The sequence below is a fragment of the Psammomys obesus genome, unplaced genomic scaffold (assembly GCF_907164565.1).
Source record: "Psammomys obesus unplaced genomic scaffold, mPsaObe1.curated_primary_1811, whole genome shotgun sequence".
Taxonomy (NCBI): domain Eukaryota; kingdom Metazoa; phylum Chordata; class Mammalia; order Rodentia; family Muridae; genus Psammomys; species Psammomys obesus.
Window position 1 is genome coordinate 30,582,499 of NW_026590062.1, and position 17,937 is coordinate 30,600,435.

At 40.5% G+C, this 17,937-nt stretch overlaps 2 protein-coding genes across 2 annotated transcripts in view; one reads left to right on the forward strand and one right to left on the reverse strand.

The window, feature by feature from the left end:
- The first annotated feature begins 1,484 nt into the window (after positions 1-1,484).
- Positions 1,485-15,280, forward strand: Rtraf (RNA transcription, translation and transport factor). The gene is made up of 8 exons (XM_055605871.1): positions 1,485-1,649; positions 2,511-2,635; positions 4,898-4,997; positions 7,745-7,831; positions 9,241-9,329; positions 12,915-12,983; positions 14,792-14,840; positions 14,955-15,280. The coding sequence occupies exons 1-8, from the start codon at positions 1,589-1,591 to the stop codon at positions 15,107-15,109; spliced, it is 735 nt and encodes a 244-aa protein (XP_055461846.1). The 5' UTR covers positions 1,485-1,588; the 3' UTR covers positions 15,110-15,280.
- A 124-nt stretch (positions 15,281-15,404) lies between these two features.
- The window catches only part of Nid2 (nidogen 2), a 70,293-nt gene continuing 67,760 nt past the window's right edge, over positions 15,405-17,937 (reverse strand). Inside the window, exons 19-21 of the mRNA XM_055605870.1 lie at positions 17,153-17,276; positions 16,115-16,227; positions 15,405-16,023 (exon numbers count right to left, since the gene is read on the reverse strand). Of these exons, the coding sequence (XP_055461845.1) occupies positions 16,013-16,023; positions 16,115-16,227; positions 17,153-17,276 (248 nt within the window). The 3' untranslated portion in view covers positions 15,405-16,012. The remainder of the gene's footprint in view (positions 16,024-16,114; positions 16,228-17,152; positions 17,277-17,937) is intronic.

Here is a 17,937-nt window from a genome sequence, read left to right on the forward strand (position 1 = left end):
GAGGCAGGCAAGTATAGGAAAGATGTTAGCTAGAAACCCCAACTTCACATATCTCCTCTTACAATAATGCGCTTGACAGCCTTGTTTGTTTACCTGCACAACACACACACACACACACACACACACACACACACACACACCACAAACTACTCTCCAAACAATTCACCTGGCATCCCAAAACCTGGTCAGCCTCTCTAGCTTATACATACTTTCATCTTTAAATAATGTTTCTGCATCCCTAGTAACAATCACACTTAAACAGTTTTATTCAAGTGTATTCCCAATGTATGCAGTATAGTAGAATGGTCAAGCCATCCTGAACTGGTTTGGGGTTGCAGGCACAATTGAGGGAAAACTGTGTCCTCTAATAACCTTTTAAGAAGAATCTCCTATTTATTATCTTATGCCTGTAATATGGTTAAATCCAGATGCATTATGGGAAGGAACACGAGCAGTGAAGAAATAATTATATAACCTGATATATCAATTAAAACGAAGGATCACCCATACTAGTAACCAGCCCCTCCTTCCTCTAGACCTGTGAAAAGAGACCCATGCTGTAAGCCTGAGGTCCTTGATAATCTTGCTCTTGTTGCCTGCTGCCACTCTGTAACTTTGTACTATAGCTTTGCTTAAAATAAAGCTATTTCGCAATTGCAAATTTGTGTGAGCCCTTATTTCCAGTTCTCTGGCTGAGGCAAGAAGCTGGAAACATCCTTCTCAGATCTCAAGCACCGACAGTTCTGCTAAAAGATGACAAGCAGAAAGTGTTAAGTGGGCGGTTTAGACAATCAGTAGCGTTGCAGACTGGGGAAATAGATTAGAAAAAGGCAAGACTGGCCCAATGAGGCAGTTAGAGTTAGCAAAAGTGATGTGAACCTTATTTGAGGTCATATCTGTGGAACTAGAAAAGATGTAAAGGAGACGAGAGACATGGCAGGAGTTAGTGGCCTATTGAAGGCGGTGACTAAGAGTTTTGGGGGAAGAAAAGTTCCGTCCCCACTTTCTGACTTCACGGTGACTGGCGTCAAACTGAAATACGGCATTGGGGTTGTACGTTATCTGTGCGTCACTCCAACTAATCCGAAAGACTATCCTGCAGGGACTTTTCTTTTCGGTTTTTGCATTATCATCGTTTAAAGTGGAACAATTAATTAATACGCTCAAAATATTAAGCAGCAACTCTGAGCCAATAAGAGCTGTTACCCATCGCTGAAAGCCTACAGACACTCTTTTTCTTTGGTTGGTTTTGATTTTTGGTTTTGTCTCCTGTAACAAAGAGTAAACCTACGAACCCCGGCTTCCTACTTGCTTTCGGTCCATTGTACAACTAGGAAGCTGACAATAAAGTTTATTTGAGTGTCGACGTGCCCCGACGTGGCCCCGCCTCCTCGGCAGCAGCGGTGATTGGCGAGCGCTTGCCGGCCGCTGGCATTCCTAAGCCGCGATTGGCGCAGTCAGCCGTCCGTCCCGAGCGTCGGTCTCCGCCCAGCCCCCTCGCCGCGTCGCCGGTGCCTGCACCGCTCGCCTCGCCTCGCTTCTTCTCCCCCGGCGGAGGCCCGGGCAGCCCGCGCGAGCAGCGAGGACCATGTTCCGACGCAAGCTCACGGCCCTGGACTACCACAACCCCGCAGGCTTCAACTGCAAAGGTGGGCGGCGGCCGCGAGGCCCGGCGACGGCGCCTCTCCAGCCCGGCCGGACTCAGGCGACCGGGCGACCGATGCCCCGCCGCTCTCCGCTCGCTACTCCGCCCTGGGGCGGCTCCGGCCACCTGCTAGGGCAGCGGGCCGGGAAGGGGTTCAGGGATCCCCTTCGGGACGAGCAGAAAGTTAGTGGCTGGCTGTCAGGGAGGTGGAACTGTTCAGAAAAAGATACTGGTTTTAAAAGTGCTGCCCGCCAACGGGAGACTGGGAGCGTGGCGGGGACCAGGGCCTCATTCATACAGGACGCACAGGTAGAAGACAGTTTCTAAGCCGGGTAGCGTTACTTGTCCTTCGACTCAAGGCTTGATGGTTGGCGGTAGAGTCGAAATTGGAGTTTGAGTCTCAGTTCTCTGATGTGTAAAATGAGGATCTTTTCTGAGGATTTGGGGGGAAATCTGAGGAAGCAAATGCATCCTGGTAACAGAACATGGTCTCCTAGCTTTCCGTGTTAAATATTTGTGTTCAGGGTGTTTTAATGGTTTTATTTCTTGTTTATTTTAGTCTGTTGGCTTGCTTCAAAGTTTTTACCTGCTCAATGCCCTTTAAACGCTGAAGGAACTAGAGTTCTGATAAAACATAGAAAAACACGGTTTCATTCATGTTTAGTTCATTTAATACTCAGTATCTGAAGAATCTGAAGCTTAGAAAGTACCCAGTTTTCTTGAGGTTCGTCTAGAATTTTAGTATATTGCAAATTTAGTCCGAACTTTGCTTACTTCTCTTGGGGTCATTTAATGTGTTTGCAGGTAAGAGTCACTGAGGATCACTAGGGCATCTAGTGACTTGATATGCGATATTTTGTTGCAGATGAAACAGAATTTAGAAACTTTATTGTTTGGCTTGAAGACCAGAAAATCAGACACTACAAGATTGAAGACAGAGGTAACTTGAGAAACATCCACAGCAGTGATTGGCCCAAGTTCTTGGAAAAGGTAATGAGTCAAGAAGTAAAAGGAAGCACAGAGAACTTTTGTAAATGAGGTTGAGTTGAAAATTCCCGTGTTCTTTCAAGATATAATAGTGATCAGTATAACTAAAGCTAATTTTATGGATTTTAAAGTACACTCTCGATTTTTTTATTAACTCAATTTACATCTTGGTCATAGGCCCCTCCCTCTTCTCCTCCCAGTCCCACCCATCCTCCCACACCTCCATCCCCTGTTTCCTCAGAATAGGAGAGCCCCCCCCCCACCCGGACACCCCAGCTCATCTATGCACATGAGGACTGAGTTGTCTTCCTCGCCTGTGGCCTGGTAGGGAAGCCCCATCAGGGAGAAGTGATCAAAAGGCGGGTAACATAGTCCAAGTCAGAGATATCCCCTACTCCCCTGACTATCAGGCCCACATGAAGCCTAAGATGCCCATTGGGTATTTATAAGCAGAGGATCTAGGTCCTGACTTTGGTTGATGCTTCGGACTCCATAGGCCCTTCTGGGCCCTGGTTGATTGGCTCGGACAGTCCTTGTTCCCACTCTTCTACAAAAAACAAAAACAAAAAAACCTTGATTTTTAAAGCAAATTATATCATCTCCTCCTACCAAGCTTTCAGTATTTAGGTAAAAAATCATTTTCTAAATGTTATGGCATTCCTTAATAGGATTGTCCTCTGATTTTTATGTAAGTGTGTGTATGTGTCTATGTGTATGTTGGGTATGTACAGAAGCCAGTATCAGATCTCATTGGAACCGGAGTTACGTTCGATACAAAAATCAGCAGTATGCTTTTGAGTACTTGTCTTAGTTTTCTATTGCTATAGAGAGGCACCATGACTAAGACAATTTATAAAGGAAAGCGTTTACCTGGGGGGTTGTGTACAGTTTCAGAGGATGAGTCCATGCCCATCATGTGGGGAGCATGGCACAAGCAAGCAGGCACAGCACCGCAGTAGTAGGAGGCAGAGAGAACTTGAAACTGTCGTGTTTATTCATATAGTTAATGTACAGATGTTCCTGTATTTGATAGAAATGGTTTTAAAAGGCTCTGTGTGGATGTTTTTATGGCTAGAATTGAGTTTTCCATAGATTTATTTTAACTTTAGTAATATTTTTCAGAAAGAATTGTTTCCAAACTCAATAAAAATCACTATGTCATTACAAAGTCCTCAATGGATGCGAGTGCCACTGCCACCTGTCTTTGTTCACAAGCCATATGCCTGGTATGCCCGTTCCCATAAGTGTTTACCCAAGCTCTGTATACTTCTTGCCACTGCACTTACTTCCACTGCATTATTTTGTTTACCCTTAAAACCTTTTTTCAATTTTTAATGGGTTGTAAAATGCAGTACTAGTATTTCCTATTTGTTCACTTGACCTCGGCAGCCATTCCTTCATATGAAAGATACAAATGATAAAATGTATGCAGAGATTAAAGATAATTGCTTGTATAAAAGACCTAGACTAATAGTAAAATAAAGATAAATCATTATTCATCCAAATACTATCAGTAATGTTTTCGTTTAATTACCAAATAGATGTTTTCAAGTTTGTTTAAAACATATTTAAAAACATCTATTTGGTAATTAACTTCTAGGTTTTACTTTTAGTACTCACTAAAAAGTGTTTTTTTGATCGTGGCCAAATCATATAAATGAGACTTACTTCTTTTATTAAAGGAATAAAAGTTTGGTTAAAAGATAAATTATGACTAAAACATATCAATTCATAAATTATCTCTGAAGTTTTCACTGAAAGCTTTGTTGCTGGGATGACTTTGAGCTCCTAGAAGACTGAAGGCTTTGCTCATTTGCCAAAAGTACTTTTTCCATGGCTTGTTCTGCTAAGCATTTGTATATGAACGCTAAAGTTCCAACAACTAGCTGAATTGTCTGTCCTTCCTTTAAAAGTTGTACTTTTTAAAAAACGGAATATTTCATTTTTTCCCTTAAAATGGTACTATAATGTTTTCTTCTTCTGTGCGGTATAATTACATCAAATGTTTAAGAATGGTAGAAGTGCTGGAGCACACTATAATCTTAGCACCAGAGAGGTGGAGGAGAAAGAATCAGGAGTCCCAAGTCCTGGTTATCTGGAATTCAAGGAGAGCCTGGGCTGCATGAGACACTGTCTCAAAAAATTAGTAATACAGATGTTATAAAAAATTCTTAAAGATCAAAGCTGAGACCCCAGTCAAACTGCTGTTCTGTAGTTCTGTGGCTATAGGATAATGAAATAAAAATTTCCCCTTTCTCTTCACAGTACCTCAGAGATGTTAACTGTCCTTTCAAGATTCAGGATCGGCAAGAAGCAATTGATTGGCTTCTTGGTTTAGCTGTTAGGCTTGAATATGGAGATAACGGTATGTTTTATAGGGAATGTGGGTGTGGGTGTTGGCTTGTGGGGCTTTTTAAAAGATTTTTGTTTTTAGTTATATACGTATCATATGTATTCCTGGTGTATGTGGAGGCCAGAAGAGGACATCAGATTGGATGGAACTAAAGTTAAAACTGTGAGCTGCCATGTGGATGCTGGAAATTAAATCCAGGTCCTCTGCCAGTGCTCGTAACTGCTGAGAAATCTGTCCAGCTCATGTCCAGTTTGTTGTTATGTGGGTGGTTTTGAAAGATGAGAAAGAAGACTGTCAGAGCATTTTTTTTATCTTGTATTTTGTATTTGGTTTATTTTATCACAAGAAGTGGAATGTGCTTTATTTTGTCTTTGATGTTTACATTTTTCTTTTAAAATTTGCAAATTATTTTCTGAAAAAGGTGAATTAAACATTACTTTGGTTAATTTGCCAGCTTCCACAGTCTGCACCTTAGCCATTGCGGCTGCTGCCAGCTTCTGAAAGGTTGGGGTACTGATTGCAGCAGTCATTTTACAGAGGATCAATATATACTGGTGTGTCTAATGCCAGTACACATGAAGACAGCATAGGCCACATGTGTATAGTGTACTTAATCTTGCCATATACACATTCTTTTTTTTTTTTTGAGTCAGGGTTTCTCTGTAGCCCTGGCAGTCCTGGACTGGCCTCGAACTCAGAGGTCCGTTTGCCTCTGCCTCCCTGAGTGCTGGGATTAAAGGCGCGTGCTGCTACGCCCTGCTCACATTCTGTTATTGGAAGCTTTTGAATATTGGTGTCAAAAGTAAAAACAACTTTTCATCACACTTGTTTCCTTTCATTAGACTACTCAGCTTCAAGTGAGCACCTTATTTCACTTCAATCCCTTGTCTGTTGTTTTCCTTCTTGGCTCACTTTCCGTTCCCTGATTGCTTGCTCTTGAAACCTATCTGATAGGTGTGGCTTCTGTTTCCCTCCCATGCTGTTAGCATGAGTCTTTTCCATGTCTGTGGTATTGCCTCTGTTCCTGCTGCTGTCACCCTGCTTCAGCTCTTGTCACTTTCTTCTGACTCCCAACAGTACATCCTGTTCTCAGCTGCATGCTCCACCGGCTAACTTTCTGAAATGTGTTTTAGAATGAAGCTTCTTTCCAAAGACAAGCTCTCGTTAGCATCTTCTAATAATAATACCATTCAGTTTTATTTGAAAGAACGAAACAGATAACCCTGTGGCATTATGGAATTTATGTGGAATAAAAAGGACTATAAACCTTTTGACCTCAGCCTTGCTAATTTTGCTTAGCAGCTAAGGCTGCTAAGTTTGCAGCCTTCAGCGAGTTTTTGTTTCCTGCACTGGGTTGGTAGCACTGTGTGGGAGGTCATTTGTAATAGAGTATCCTGGAATCCTGGACCCTATCAAAGCTGATCTTCAGAGGTTCTGGTGGATTCCTGTCTATCCTTCTTGCCTTTTCTGCATTTGTTTCACTTTATACCTGGCTTCAGTGGTGGTGGCTTGTGCTGTATCCTAGCAGTTGATTAGCATATGCATTCAATTCTCAAATAGTGTGGTTTCAGTAAAAGCTTTTATATGAAATATGGTATTTTTACATTGGGAAAAGGAAAGAGTTGAAAGATAAATAGTATCAAAAGTGTACTGAACATTAACAAACTTCGTTTAATCTTCAGTTTAAACTTTGCAGGAGCAGAAACTGAGCTGAGTAAGGCAGCAATACTGGCCTTCATCTGCAGGAGGTGTTGGTGTTTTTACTTTAAATGACTTAGTTGAAATCACTGAGAATTTCTTGCACTCTACCATTACTTAAAAACATTTCAATCACGTGCCAATGAATATTACTAAAATCTGATTTAAATTTCACTACTTTTTCAAGTTTAGATTGATAGGAAAATTATAGTACAAAGATCTGAGAAGCCATTTTTGGCATTAAGCTTACTGATTACTTTTAAGTATTTTTCAAGTGAAAATGCCTTCAGAATTTTTAATTTTTATGACATGTTTTATATTTGTATATGACATTACATTTTAAGTGGTTTTGGTTTTTGTGTTGAAAGCAGTATTTTAAGTATTGAAAAGATTTGGGGGAAAACTTACAGTTTCTACCTAATAATTCTTTTTTGACTTATTTATGTTTTATTTTTAAAACTTGAGACAGGTTTTTGCCGAGTTGCCCACTGTCCCTGAATTTGATTTGTAGTTAGGCAGGCCTGTAACTTGTGACTCTCCTGCTTGGCCTCTGTAACTGGTATTCCGGGTATTTTACCACTGTGCCCTGTGTCTGTTTAATTCCTAGGTAACTTATACTTGTCCCCCTCACTTCCTGTGTTGTCATTTCCCTACTCCCACCCTACTCCTGGAACCCTCACATCTGTTCTTCAGTCCCAAATTTAAGAGAAAGGTCTAAAAAGCTTTATTTTCTAAACTTTAGAATGTTGAAATATAATTAGGGAAGTTTATGCCCGTATTCCAAGCATTCAGGACATAGAGTCAGAAGGGTCAGGGTTCAGGGTCACCTTGCTTACATCAGACCTTATCTCAGAAACATTAATGAGAATAAACTTGTGTCAAGTGTTCCAGTAGGCACTTCAGCTTAATAAAAAGTTACATTATCTTTTTTTGTAGTTTTTGTGTAGCAAAGTATAACTTTGAGTAGATGTTATAATGTGGCTCAGTTAAATTCAGTAAATAAGGAATATTTATTGTAACCTTAAGTTGCAGTTATTTTACCTTGTTAACTTTTTTAATAGCTGAAAAATACAAGGACTTAGTACCTGATAACAAGAAAAATACTGACAATGCAACTAAAAATGCAGAGCCATTGATCAACCTGGATGGTGAGTATGTGATGCCTGTAGGTGGCAGTGTTGGTTTTGTAAATGCCTTCTACTTCCGGAAGGAAGGCTGGTATAACTTCATGAATGCTTGGTATGAACAGCGCTAACTGCATTCTCTCCTGTTTTAGACTATCTGTTGCATGTGCTTTCTCTCTCCAACCCCTCAACACTGAGTGTTTGAATGTTAAAATTGCTGGTAGCTTTTTGCTTCAAGTAATTTGGATTTTGATTTCTTGTTCATTGTGCCAGGCATTTGTCACCTTCCTAGCCATATAACTTATTTATTTTTAATCTAGTGACAGATGATAAAATGTTTCATTTCTAATCCCACATGCCCTATTAGTACTTCCCTTTTAAACTGTAAAGATTATGAAAATTACTTGGAGTATAATGTCTTAAATATGCTTTCACTGACTAATTCATTGTGACCTGCAGCATGAGTCTTAAGAGTGAATGAGCTTCATAAACACTCCAGAACCACTGCACAGAAAAACATTGGGGAGACTATCCATTAAGGGCATCTATGTTAAAATTGATAGCTTTGCAGTGTTTTCAAAGCAGATACAAAGACTCAGGACCAAACCTTCGGCAGAGTACACGGAGTCATATGAAAGAAGGGGAGTTACTATGATGGGGAAAGGATAGGAGCTCCACAAGGACCAAATATATCTGGGCACAGGGTCTTTTCAGAGACTGTCATTCAACCAAGGACCATGTATGGATATAACCTAGAGCCTCTGCTCAGATGTAGCCTATGGTAGCTCAGTAACCAATTGGTTTCCCATAGTAAGAGGAACAAGGACTATTTCTAACAGGAACTCAATGACTGGCTCTTTGACCTTCCCACCCCCCAAGGGAGGAGCAGTCCTGCTAGGCCACAGAGGAGGGCTTTGCAGCCAGTCCTGAAGATACCTGATAAAACAGGATTGGATGAATGGGGAGGAGGTCCCCCCCATCAGTGGACTTGGAAAGGGGCACGGTGGAGATGAGGGAGGGAGGGTGGGATTGGGAGGGGATGAAGGAGCGGGACACGGCTGGGATACAGAGTTAAGAAAATGTAACTGATAAGAAAAAAAAATTAAATTAAATTAAAAAAAAATTGATAGCTTTGGGAAGAAACGTTAAAGTGTCATTCGTAATTGGGCCTTGCAGCCTGCTCCAGGACAGTCTTAGTGTGAGTTTAAGTTAGTCATTTGCGAAGTCACTCCATCTGGCAGGTGAAGTTGATTACTAAGGAGACTTCATCCTAACTGTTGATGTGTGCTGTTCATGTCTTTCCTCGAGTGCAGCAGAAGACCGGAGATGAGTCAGTCCTAGAAAGTTGCTATTTTTGTAAGCGCCTATGATAAGCAATTATGATGTCTACAGAGCTGCAAGGTTTTTGCTTATTCACTTTTACTCTCTTACAGTAAATAATCCTGATTTTAAGGCTGGTGTCATGGCTCTGGCTAACCTCCTTCAGATTCAGCGTCATGATGACTACTTGGTAATGCTTAAGGTAAGCTGGTAAGCTACCCTTTTTTATTCTTGACAGAAACTGTCTATGTAGAAGAATCTTCAATTTTCTATATGCTGTTTTTACTTAAGTTTATGATGGGCTGATGAACAGAAATTCTGAAGAATGTAGGACCTAGAGCACACGTCATTATCTGTTTCACATTATCCAACAGCAAACTGGTATCTAAGCCTTAACTGTGTGCACACCAATGTTTTTTTTATTTCTTTACAGAGATTCAATTCCACCCAGTCCTATTAATAATCGTGCTGAGAAATACTAGGACACACAAAACCAACAAAACTGGGGCCTAGGGGACTGGCTCAGCTGGTAAAGTGCTTGCCACATAAGCCTAAAGACCTAAGTTTAGAACTCAGCATCCATGTAAAAAGCAAGCACAATGACAACTGTAACCCCCGTGCTGGAAAGTCAGAAACGGTAGATCCCCAGGTCTGCTGGTCAGCCAGTCTTGCCAAATCAGTGTGAGCCTAATTTTATTTTTTATTTTCTTATTTATTTATATATTTGTTTGTTTGTTTTTTACTTTTTTTTTCTTTATTAATTACACTATATTCCCTTTGTATCCCCCCTGTGGTTCCCTCCCTCCTCCTGTCCCAATCCTTCCCTTCCTCCACCCTCTGCATGCATGCCCCTCCCCAAGTCCACTGATAGGGGAGATCTTCTTTTCCTTCCTTCTGATCCTAGTCAATTAGGTCTCATCAGGAGTGGCTGCATTGTCTTCTTCTGTGGCCTGGTCATGCTGTTTCCCCCTCAGGGGGAGGTAATTAAAAAGCAGGCCAATCAGTTCCTGTCAGAGACAGTCCCTGTTCCTATTACAATGGAACCCACTTGGATACTGAACTGCCAATGGCTACATCTGTGCAGTGGTCTTAGGTTATCTCCATGCATAGTCCTTGGTTGGAGTATCAGTCTCAGGAAAGACGCTTGTGCTCAGATTTTTTGGTTCTGTTTCTCTCCTTGTGGAGTTCCTGTCCTCTCCAGATCTTACTGTTTCCTCTTCTTTCATAAGATTCCCTGCACTCTGCCCAAAGGTTGCCCATAAGTCTCAGCATCTACACTGATAGTCTGCAGGGCAGAGCTTTTCAGAGGTCCTCTGTGTCAGGCTCCTGACTTGTTTCTTCTTTTCTCCTTCTTCTGATGTCCAGCCTCTTTGCTTTTCTGGATAGGAATTGAGCATTTTAATTTTAGCAAGAGTCCTCCCTCTTGATTAGTTTCTTTAGGTGTACAGATTTTAGTAGGTTTATCCTATATTATATGTCTATATGAGTGAATATATATCGTGTGCATCTTTCTGCTTCTGGGACGGCTCACTCAGGATGATCTTTTCCCTATCCCACCATTTACCTGCAGATTTCATGATTTCCTTGTTTTTTATTGCTGAGTAATATTCCATTGTGTAGACATACCACAATTTGTGTATCTATTCTTCAGTTGAGGGGCATCTGGGCTGTTTCCAGCTTCTGGCTATTACAAATAAGGCTGCTACAAACATGGTTGAACAAATGTCCTTACTGTGTACTTGAGAATCTTTTGGATATATGCCTAGGAGTGGTATAGCTGGATCTTGAGGAAGTGCTACTCCTAGTTGTCTGAGAAAGCGCCAGATTGCTTTCCAGAGTAGTTGTACAAGTTTACATTCCCACCACAAGTGGAGGAGGGTTCCCCTTTCTCCACAACCTCTCCAGCATGTGTCGTCTCTTGAGTTTTTGATCTTAGCCATTCTGGTGGGTGTAAGGTGAAATCTTAGGGTCGTTTTGATTTGTATTTCCCTGATGGCTAATGAGGTTGAGCATTTCTTTAAGTGTTTCTCTGCCATTCGATATTCCTTTGCAGAGAATTCTCTGTTTAGCTGGAAATAATCAAACTCAGGGCTGAAATCAATAAATTAGAAACAAATAAAACAATTCAAAGAATCAATGAAACCAAGAGCTGGTTCTTTGAGAAAATCAACAAGATAGACAAACCCTTAGCCAAACTAATTAAAAGGCAGAGAGAAACTATCCAAATCAACAAAATCAGAAATGAAAAGGGGGACATAACCACAGACACTGAAGAAATCCAAACAGTAATTAGGTCTTACTTCCAAAGTTTATATGCCACAAAATTTGAAAATCTAAATGAAATGGACAATTTTCTCAACCGATTCTACATGCCAAAGCTGAATCAAGACCAGGGAAACCAATTAAATAGTCCTATATCCCCTAAGGAAATAAAAGCTGTCATCAAAAGTCTACCATGCAAAAAAAGCCCAGGGCCAGATGGTTTCAGTGCAGAATTCTACCAGACCTTCAAAGAAGAGCTAACACCAATACTCTTCAAACTATTCCACAAAATAGAAACAGAAGGAACACTACCGAAATCATTCTAATTTTATTTATTTTATTTTATTTTAATTATGTACAGGCAATTTAGCAGAGGAAGGCTATTTTGAAACAAAGGTAGAGAGCAACTGGGAAGATACCCAGGGCCAACCAACTTTTTTTCTCCACACACATGTTCATGCATACCCATATGCACAGGTATGCATGAACATGAACACACACACCTAGGAAACAGACCTAGAAGATAATGAACATCCAAGACACAGAAAGTAATACAGGCAACTCTGCGCAGTCAGTTGAGAGTTCAGTCTGTTGTCAGGGAAAGGGAAATGCTAAATCCCTATTGGAATTTAGCCCCACAACAAAACCTCTTTAGGAAACAAATGCTCCTGTCTTCAGCATCTTTCCTGTCTAGATAAAACAGTGGTTTATACTTACACATCAAGGGACACAGCTATCCGAAAGAGATTTCTTAAAAGAAAGGAAAAACATTCCATAAGAATTCTGCTGTGAATGTACAGTGGGGTGGGCAGGAGGATGTAGTCAACTTAGAGACTTAGATAATTGCTGTTGCAGGAGATAAAGAGCTTTGAGACATCAAGAGTGAGGGTCACTGTAAACTACTTCATAATAAATTGAATAGACTTCCCTCTACCCAGATGGGGTTATAATTTATCCTGCTTATTAGTATTATATGGGTTACATGGCCACTTTTAACAAGGAAAGTAGTGTTCTTAGCCTAATAGAATATTCATGTTGAATCCGAATGGATTCTTCTCACCCAGCTTGGTTGCCAAAGACATCAAGATGTTGTTAGTGAAATTTAGCTGTTTCAACATTTTATTTTTTGCTCAGTCTAGTATGCAGATTTTCTTCAGACAGTAACCACATCAGCTTCATCATAAACTAGAGAGGAGAAACAGATAATGCATTGTGTTTGGGGTACTTTGCTAAACTTTGGAAACCCAGGAGTACATAGTGGCTATATCAAAAAAGCTTTGTGAAGTCCAAAGTCTAGATACTTATCTAATCCTGTTAGGCATCACATAATTGTGATACGGTAGAAGGTGTCTTAGGTTTGCAGGTGCACACAAGTCAGTGTATGAAGGGCTGGTGCAGCTCAGTGGTAAGAGTACTTGGTTGTGTGCATTAGAACTTGGGTCCAGTCCCAGCACTGAGGCAGGGTGGGTATTTGCATATTAGTGGTCTGGCAAAACGCTAATCTTGGTCTTTTTGGGTTTCCTAGGCAATTCGTATATTGGTTCAGGAGCGTCTAACACAGGATGCAGTTGCTAAAGCAAATCAAACAAAAGAGGTAATTTTTTTTAAGAGCCAACTAATGGAAATTCCTTCTGGTGTTGCATGCATTTAAACTTGGTATTTTCTAAGATAACACATTCTGCCGCTGGGTATGGTAACACACACCTATAATCCCAGCACACAGGAGGCAGAGGCAGGTGGATCTCTTGAGTTTGAGGCCAGCTGGTCTACATATTGAGTTCCAGGACATCCAGGACTACATAAAAGAAACCCTGTCTCAAACAAACATTCTGTTGGAACAGAAGGAGGATAGCTGACTTTATGTGTGAATTGAATTTGATTCTTAAGTCTACATAGTGACTGAAGTTCAGACAAAACAGTGAATTTCATGTCTGTCCACATTTCGCATTCTAGTCTGCAAACTGAGGCATGCGCCCAGGGATTTAGCCTTGTGAAATATGTGTTGGATTGTTTGGATGCATGGGGGGGAAAGGCAAGACACACTACTTTGTTAAAGCATACTTCATAATTTATCTCATTTTGTTCGGTATGTCATGATCACCTCCTCCTTAAAGAATGCTACTGGCATATTTTTAACCATGCCACAAATTCAGGTATCTCTGAAAATGCCAGGTGTGGAGGTATAGGCACTACTAGGAGGCAGGAGATATCTGTCAGTTCAAAGCCAGCCTGGACACTCAGAGAAAAAAGCAAAAGAAAGTAAAATTAAACCTCCCTAAAGCCACAGTACAAAGAATGTTCTTGGTTAAGGACTAGCAGCTACAGTTAATCAATAATGGTCCCTTCTACTACACAGATGTTGAAGGGAATGCTTTGGGCATAGCCAGCATTCTAAGGACTCTGGCCCCTCCTCTTCCTCCTTGTTCCCTCTCCCATAAGTCCTCCAATGCCTTTTGTCCTCTGACCCCTTTAGCAAAGCCAGCAGTAGTGAAGGGCTGCTGATGCCAGGGTACTGCAGGGTAAGCGTGTCTGAAAGACACTCAGCTTTTACTAAGGGTTCTTATTAGCTTAATTATGTATGAATTGGCCACTGGAAATTTGGATCAAAGATCAGCTTACTTCATCCACACTACAGAACAAGCAGTAAATTGTTCTGGCATAATTGTCATTTATTCACCAAAATGATGCCTTTGGTTTGGAAGCAATGCAAAATAGTACTGAGCCAGATCTCTGCCTGTTTGCAAAGTAGAATCTAGCTTCTTCAGTGCTGCAGTTTGTAACTTAGGTTATTGTTCTTTGTAGCCAGTTCTGACTAATATTTGAGGGAAATGGTTAATTTTAGGGGTAGCTGTTCCTTGGCAGACAAAAGAACCCTAGTCTATGTTAACAGGTGACATACAGAGCCACTCAGTACAAGTGTACTCTGTGTTCTCTGAAAGCCCTATTAGAGAGCCTAGGTGGAGCATGTTAGTAGATTAGGTAAGAACTTCGCAGTGACTATACACTGCTAATGATCAAGACACTTTTTATCAGCAGAAACAGTTTGTTATCATCAACCCAGACTAAGATGTCAAAGTCCCTTCTATGATAAAATATTAACATACGTATAAATAATCCAGTTAATAAACTGGGTGGAAAAAAAAATCATCTGTTTTAGATACTGTTTAGGTACTTTGGAGTAGAATTTGTAACTTACACAGTACTTACTTAGCCATCAGCCCTCCTTTCAGAACAGCATTAAGTGCTTTTACAATAAGAATTCTCACAGGCCTGGGTGGTTGTAACAGGGAAAGCAAGTTCATCACAAGGTAAATTGTAACAGTCCCTAAACTGAATAGCCAGCTGCTTTTTAATTTCAAAGTGACTCTTAACCAAATAGTCTTGTTTTGTCATTTTTTAAAGGGCTTACCTGTTGCTTTAGACAAACATATTCTTGGCTTTGACACAGGAGGTAAGTTATTTTGAAGTCAAGCTATTTTGAGGGACTTGGTGTTGGGGTGTAAGCAGGGAGCCAGAAGCACGGAAACCATACACATGCAGATGCAATGTTCTTGACTTGTGACAGATGCAGTTCTTAACGAAGCTGCTCAGATCCTACGGTTGCTGCACATAGAGGAGCTCAGAGAGCTACAGACGAAAATCAATGAAGCCATAGTAGCTGTTCAGGCAATTATTGCTGATCCAAAGACAGACCACAGACTGGGGAAAGTTGGAAGATGAGCACCTCTGGATGTCATCTTCTCGCCTGCTCAGTGATGGGAACTGTGGCACCAGCATGTGTTTTGGAAATCAAATGTCACTTTCAAGGGAGGAATCCTAGGAGATAGACCATGTTCTAGAGATTTACCACCACTGCTTTTTTTTTCTTTAATAAAGTTGGGCAAAGTAAAAGGTTTGCTTTGTTTTGGAGTAATGTATTCAGTTTCTGAATTATTGTGCATCCTCCTTTATGGTTAGAGATTCACCCCGACCCTTAACTTTGTCCTAGAGACAATACAGATCTTTAGACCACAAGAAAGCTTTAAAATATTTTATTGGAGTTACATAGAAAATTTAAAAACTGTATCTTTGGTGTTTTACATGGAATACTTTTGATGAATGCTTCTGTGGAGGCACTTGGGGATCATTCTAGCACCTTTAGTATAAATGAAGTCTGAGGACTTTTGATGGGAAGTATAAATAGGCTGGAACAACCCTGTGATCTGTTTGTGACATGGATCTCAGGGGCTGTAGGAATAAATTCCCATAGCCAGTCATGTCCTTTACTCTTCTTGGCCAGGTAGAATCCATGGCAAAAAAATCAGATTTAGTGTTTAAGGTCTAGTTGGTTCTTTGTTGAATGAATTTGGCCTTTTAAATAACTGTTTGCAAAAAGTTGCTTTAATAAGCAATGATTAAAATTCTATTTTAAACTTGTGATAACCTTTGTTAAAAATACAGTAGTAAAGATTGAGGTATACACTTCACAAACTATACTGAGTCTCGCTGCACTGAACATGCCTATTTTGTATGCCAAGAGCTCAGAATGGCCAATTTCCTTTCTCACTGTCTTTGCCTTTGTAGTAAATATTCTTAGGTCAAGATTCTTGTTGTAAACTTGAAATCTTCCTATATGTTTCATGTTCATTTTCTTCCTGTGAGGGGAGTAGACAGCAGGGAGTACTTCATTAGTGAGGACAGTTAGGACTGGTTAGAAAGCATCATCATGCACACTGATGGACTCACCTGATGGACAGTAGGGGTAGACTGCAGTGATCCCATACAGGTGAGACCGCTGCTCGGGGAGGTACTCATCAGTAAACTGGCCACTGTCTTTATTCACTGATACAACACCATCCCTAGAAAAAACGGAAGAGGAATTCATGGGGGGGGGGGGGCACAAGATAGTTTTAGCCAGTAACAATTAGGTATTTTCCGTAATATATTAAAGAACAATTCAGCTAAATGAGTTTTGACTCAGTTTGTCTAACACCAGTGATTCTGGATGTAGCCTCTATACCAGTGTCATCTAGGAACTTACAGGAAATGCAATTACTGTTCTTCCTCCCTGACCCTTCTAGGTCAAAACCCTGGGACAGCACACAGAATATATTTATTTAATATTTTGCAGCCATAAGAGCTAGTAGTTAAAGAAGTTCCTAATTCTGGCTAGGCCCCAGGATCTATTAAAGTATTGTGTTTAGGTCTCATGAAAATTGTAGGGAGGAGGAAAAGGACTGGTACATGTACCTTTGTTCTGTTTTTTAAATACTCTCAGCTGGGAGACAGATAGCATTTTTCAGTCTTTAAGGTACACAATTGATGTTTTTGTTTTTCAAGACAGGATTTCTCTGTGTAGCTCTGGCTTTGTAGACCAGGCTGGCCTTGAACTCAGAGATTTGCCTGTCTTTGCCTACCAAGGGCTGGGATTAAAGGGCATATGCCACCACGTCCAGCTTGTGGATGTTATTTTTAAAAAAGGAAAATCAACTTAAAACTTTGTACTATTTAAAAGTACTCATTCTCTAAGAACAGATTTAAATAAGTGCTTCTTTTTAAGTAGTTTATTACCAAATATCTTCACTTTACATGCTACCTGCAAGCAATACCATTAACGTTTAGGGTGAAGTGGGGAGGACTTCAAAAGTGATAGCCATGGAAGAGTGATGACTACTAATAAACAGAAGCTCAGCAGGGCTTCCTAACTAGAACTGCTGACTGGCAAAGCACAGCATGCTCTACCGTAGCCATTGCCCTTTCAGGCTGCTCCAGGGCAGTGCTTACCTCCGCCAGTCTGTGTGGTAGAAGTGATCTGCATAGCTGACGATGCTGAAGGGGTAATTGAGGTGACTTTGGATGATGCGTCGTCCAGTCCCATCAGGTAGTGTACATTCCAGTTTTTTGGTTCCTTTTAAGACAACCAAGGGGGAAAATGAGGTCCTTTCATGCCATGAGCAAATGACTGCTAAAAATGAGGTGCCAGAGTCCTTCTCAAAGGGTAGAGGCAGAATTTATAAATGGGGCCTTTTATTCCCACTGAGGTCCACGTAAATCCTGCCTATGACTCGTCTCCACCTGTTGCAGCAGAACTCTAGTTTTGAGTAGAGATTCAAACTTCAATCCCTTGACGGAAGACGCGATCTAACCTATTGAAATCTGGCAGTTTCCTTCCAAAGGGAGACATAAATAAAGCATTTTTATAATTTTAGGCCTAAATTTTTTAAGCTGAAAACTTAACATCCAGATCAACTAAAATTTTTGTTTTTATAAATTTTAGGTGTAAGAAAAAGAAAATGGTAGTGATGGGTATTTTTACATGGAAAGACTTGGAATTTTTGAAAAACTAAAGAATTCAAGAATTTTCAAGTTCTATATTATAAAGAAGTCCACATACTTAAAAAACAAACAACAACAACAACAAAAAAACAATGTTCAGACAACTGAATTGTAAAAAACACCCAGCTATATATTTGGGAAATTCTAGGACTTTCTTTCTATAGAGGAATGAAATGCATGCACAGTGTCTTTGATGTTTTCTAGTAATACAAAGCATACAGAGAGATAATCCA

Coding starts and splice junctions, on each gene's coding strand:
- Rtraf (XM_055605871.1), top strand. CDS start 1,589: ATGTTCCGACGCAAGCTCACGGCCCTGGACTACCACAACCCCGCAGGC. Junction 4,998..7,744: donor GCTTGAATATGGAGATAACG/GTATGTTTTATA, acceptor CTTTTTTAATAG/CTGAAAAATACAAGGACTTA. Junction 12,984..14,791: donor AAGCAAATCAAACAAAAGAG/GTAATTTTTTTT, acceptor CATTTTTTAAAG/GGCTTACCTGTTGCTTTAGA.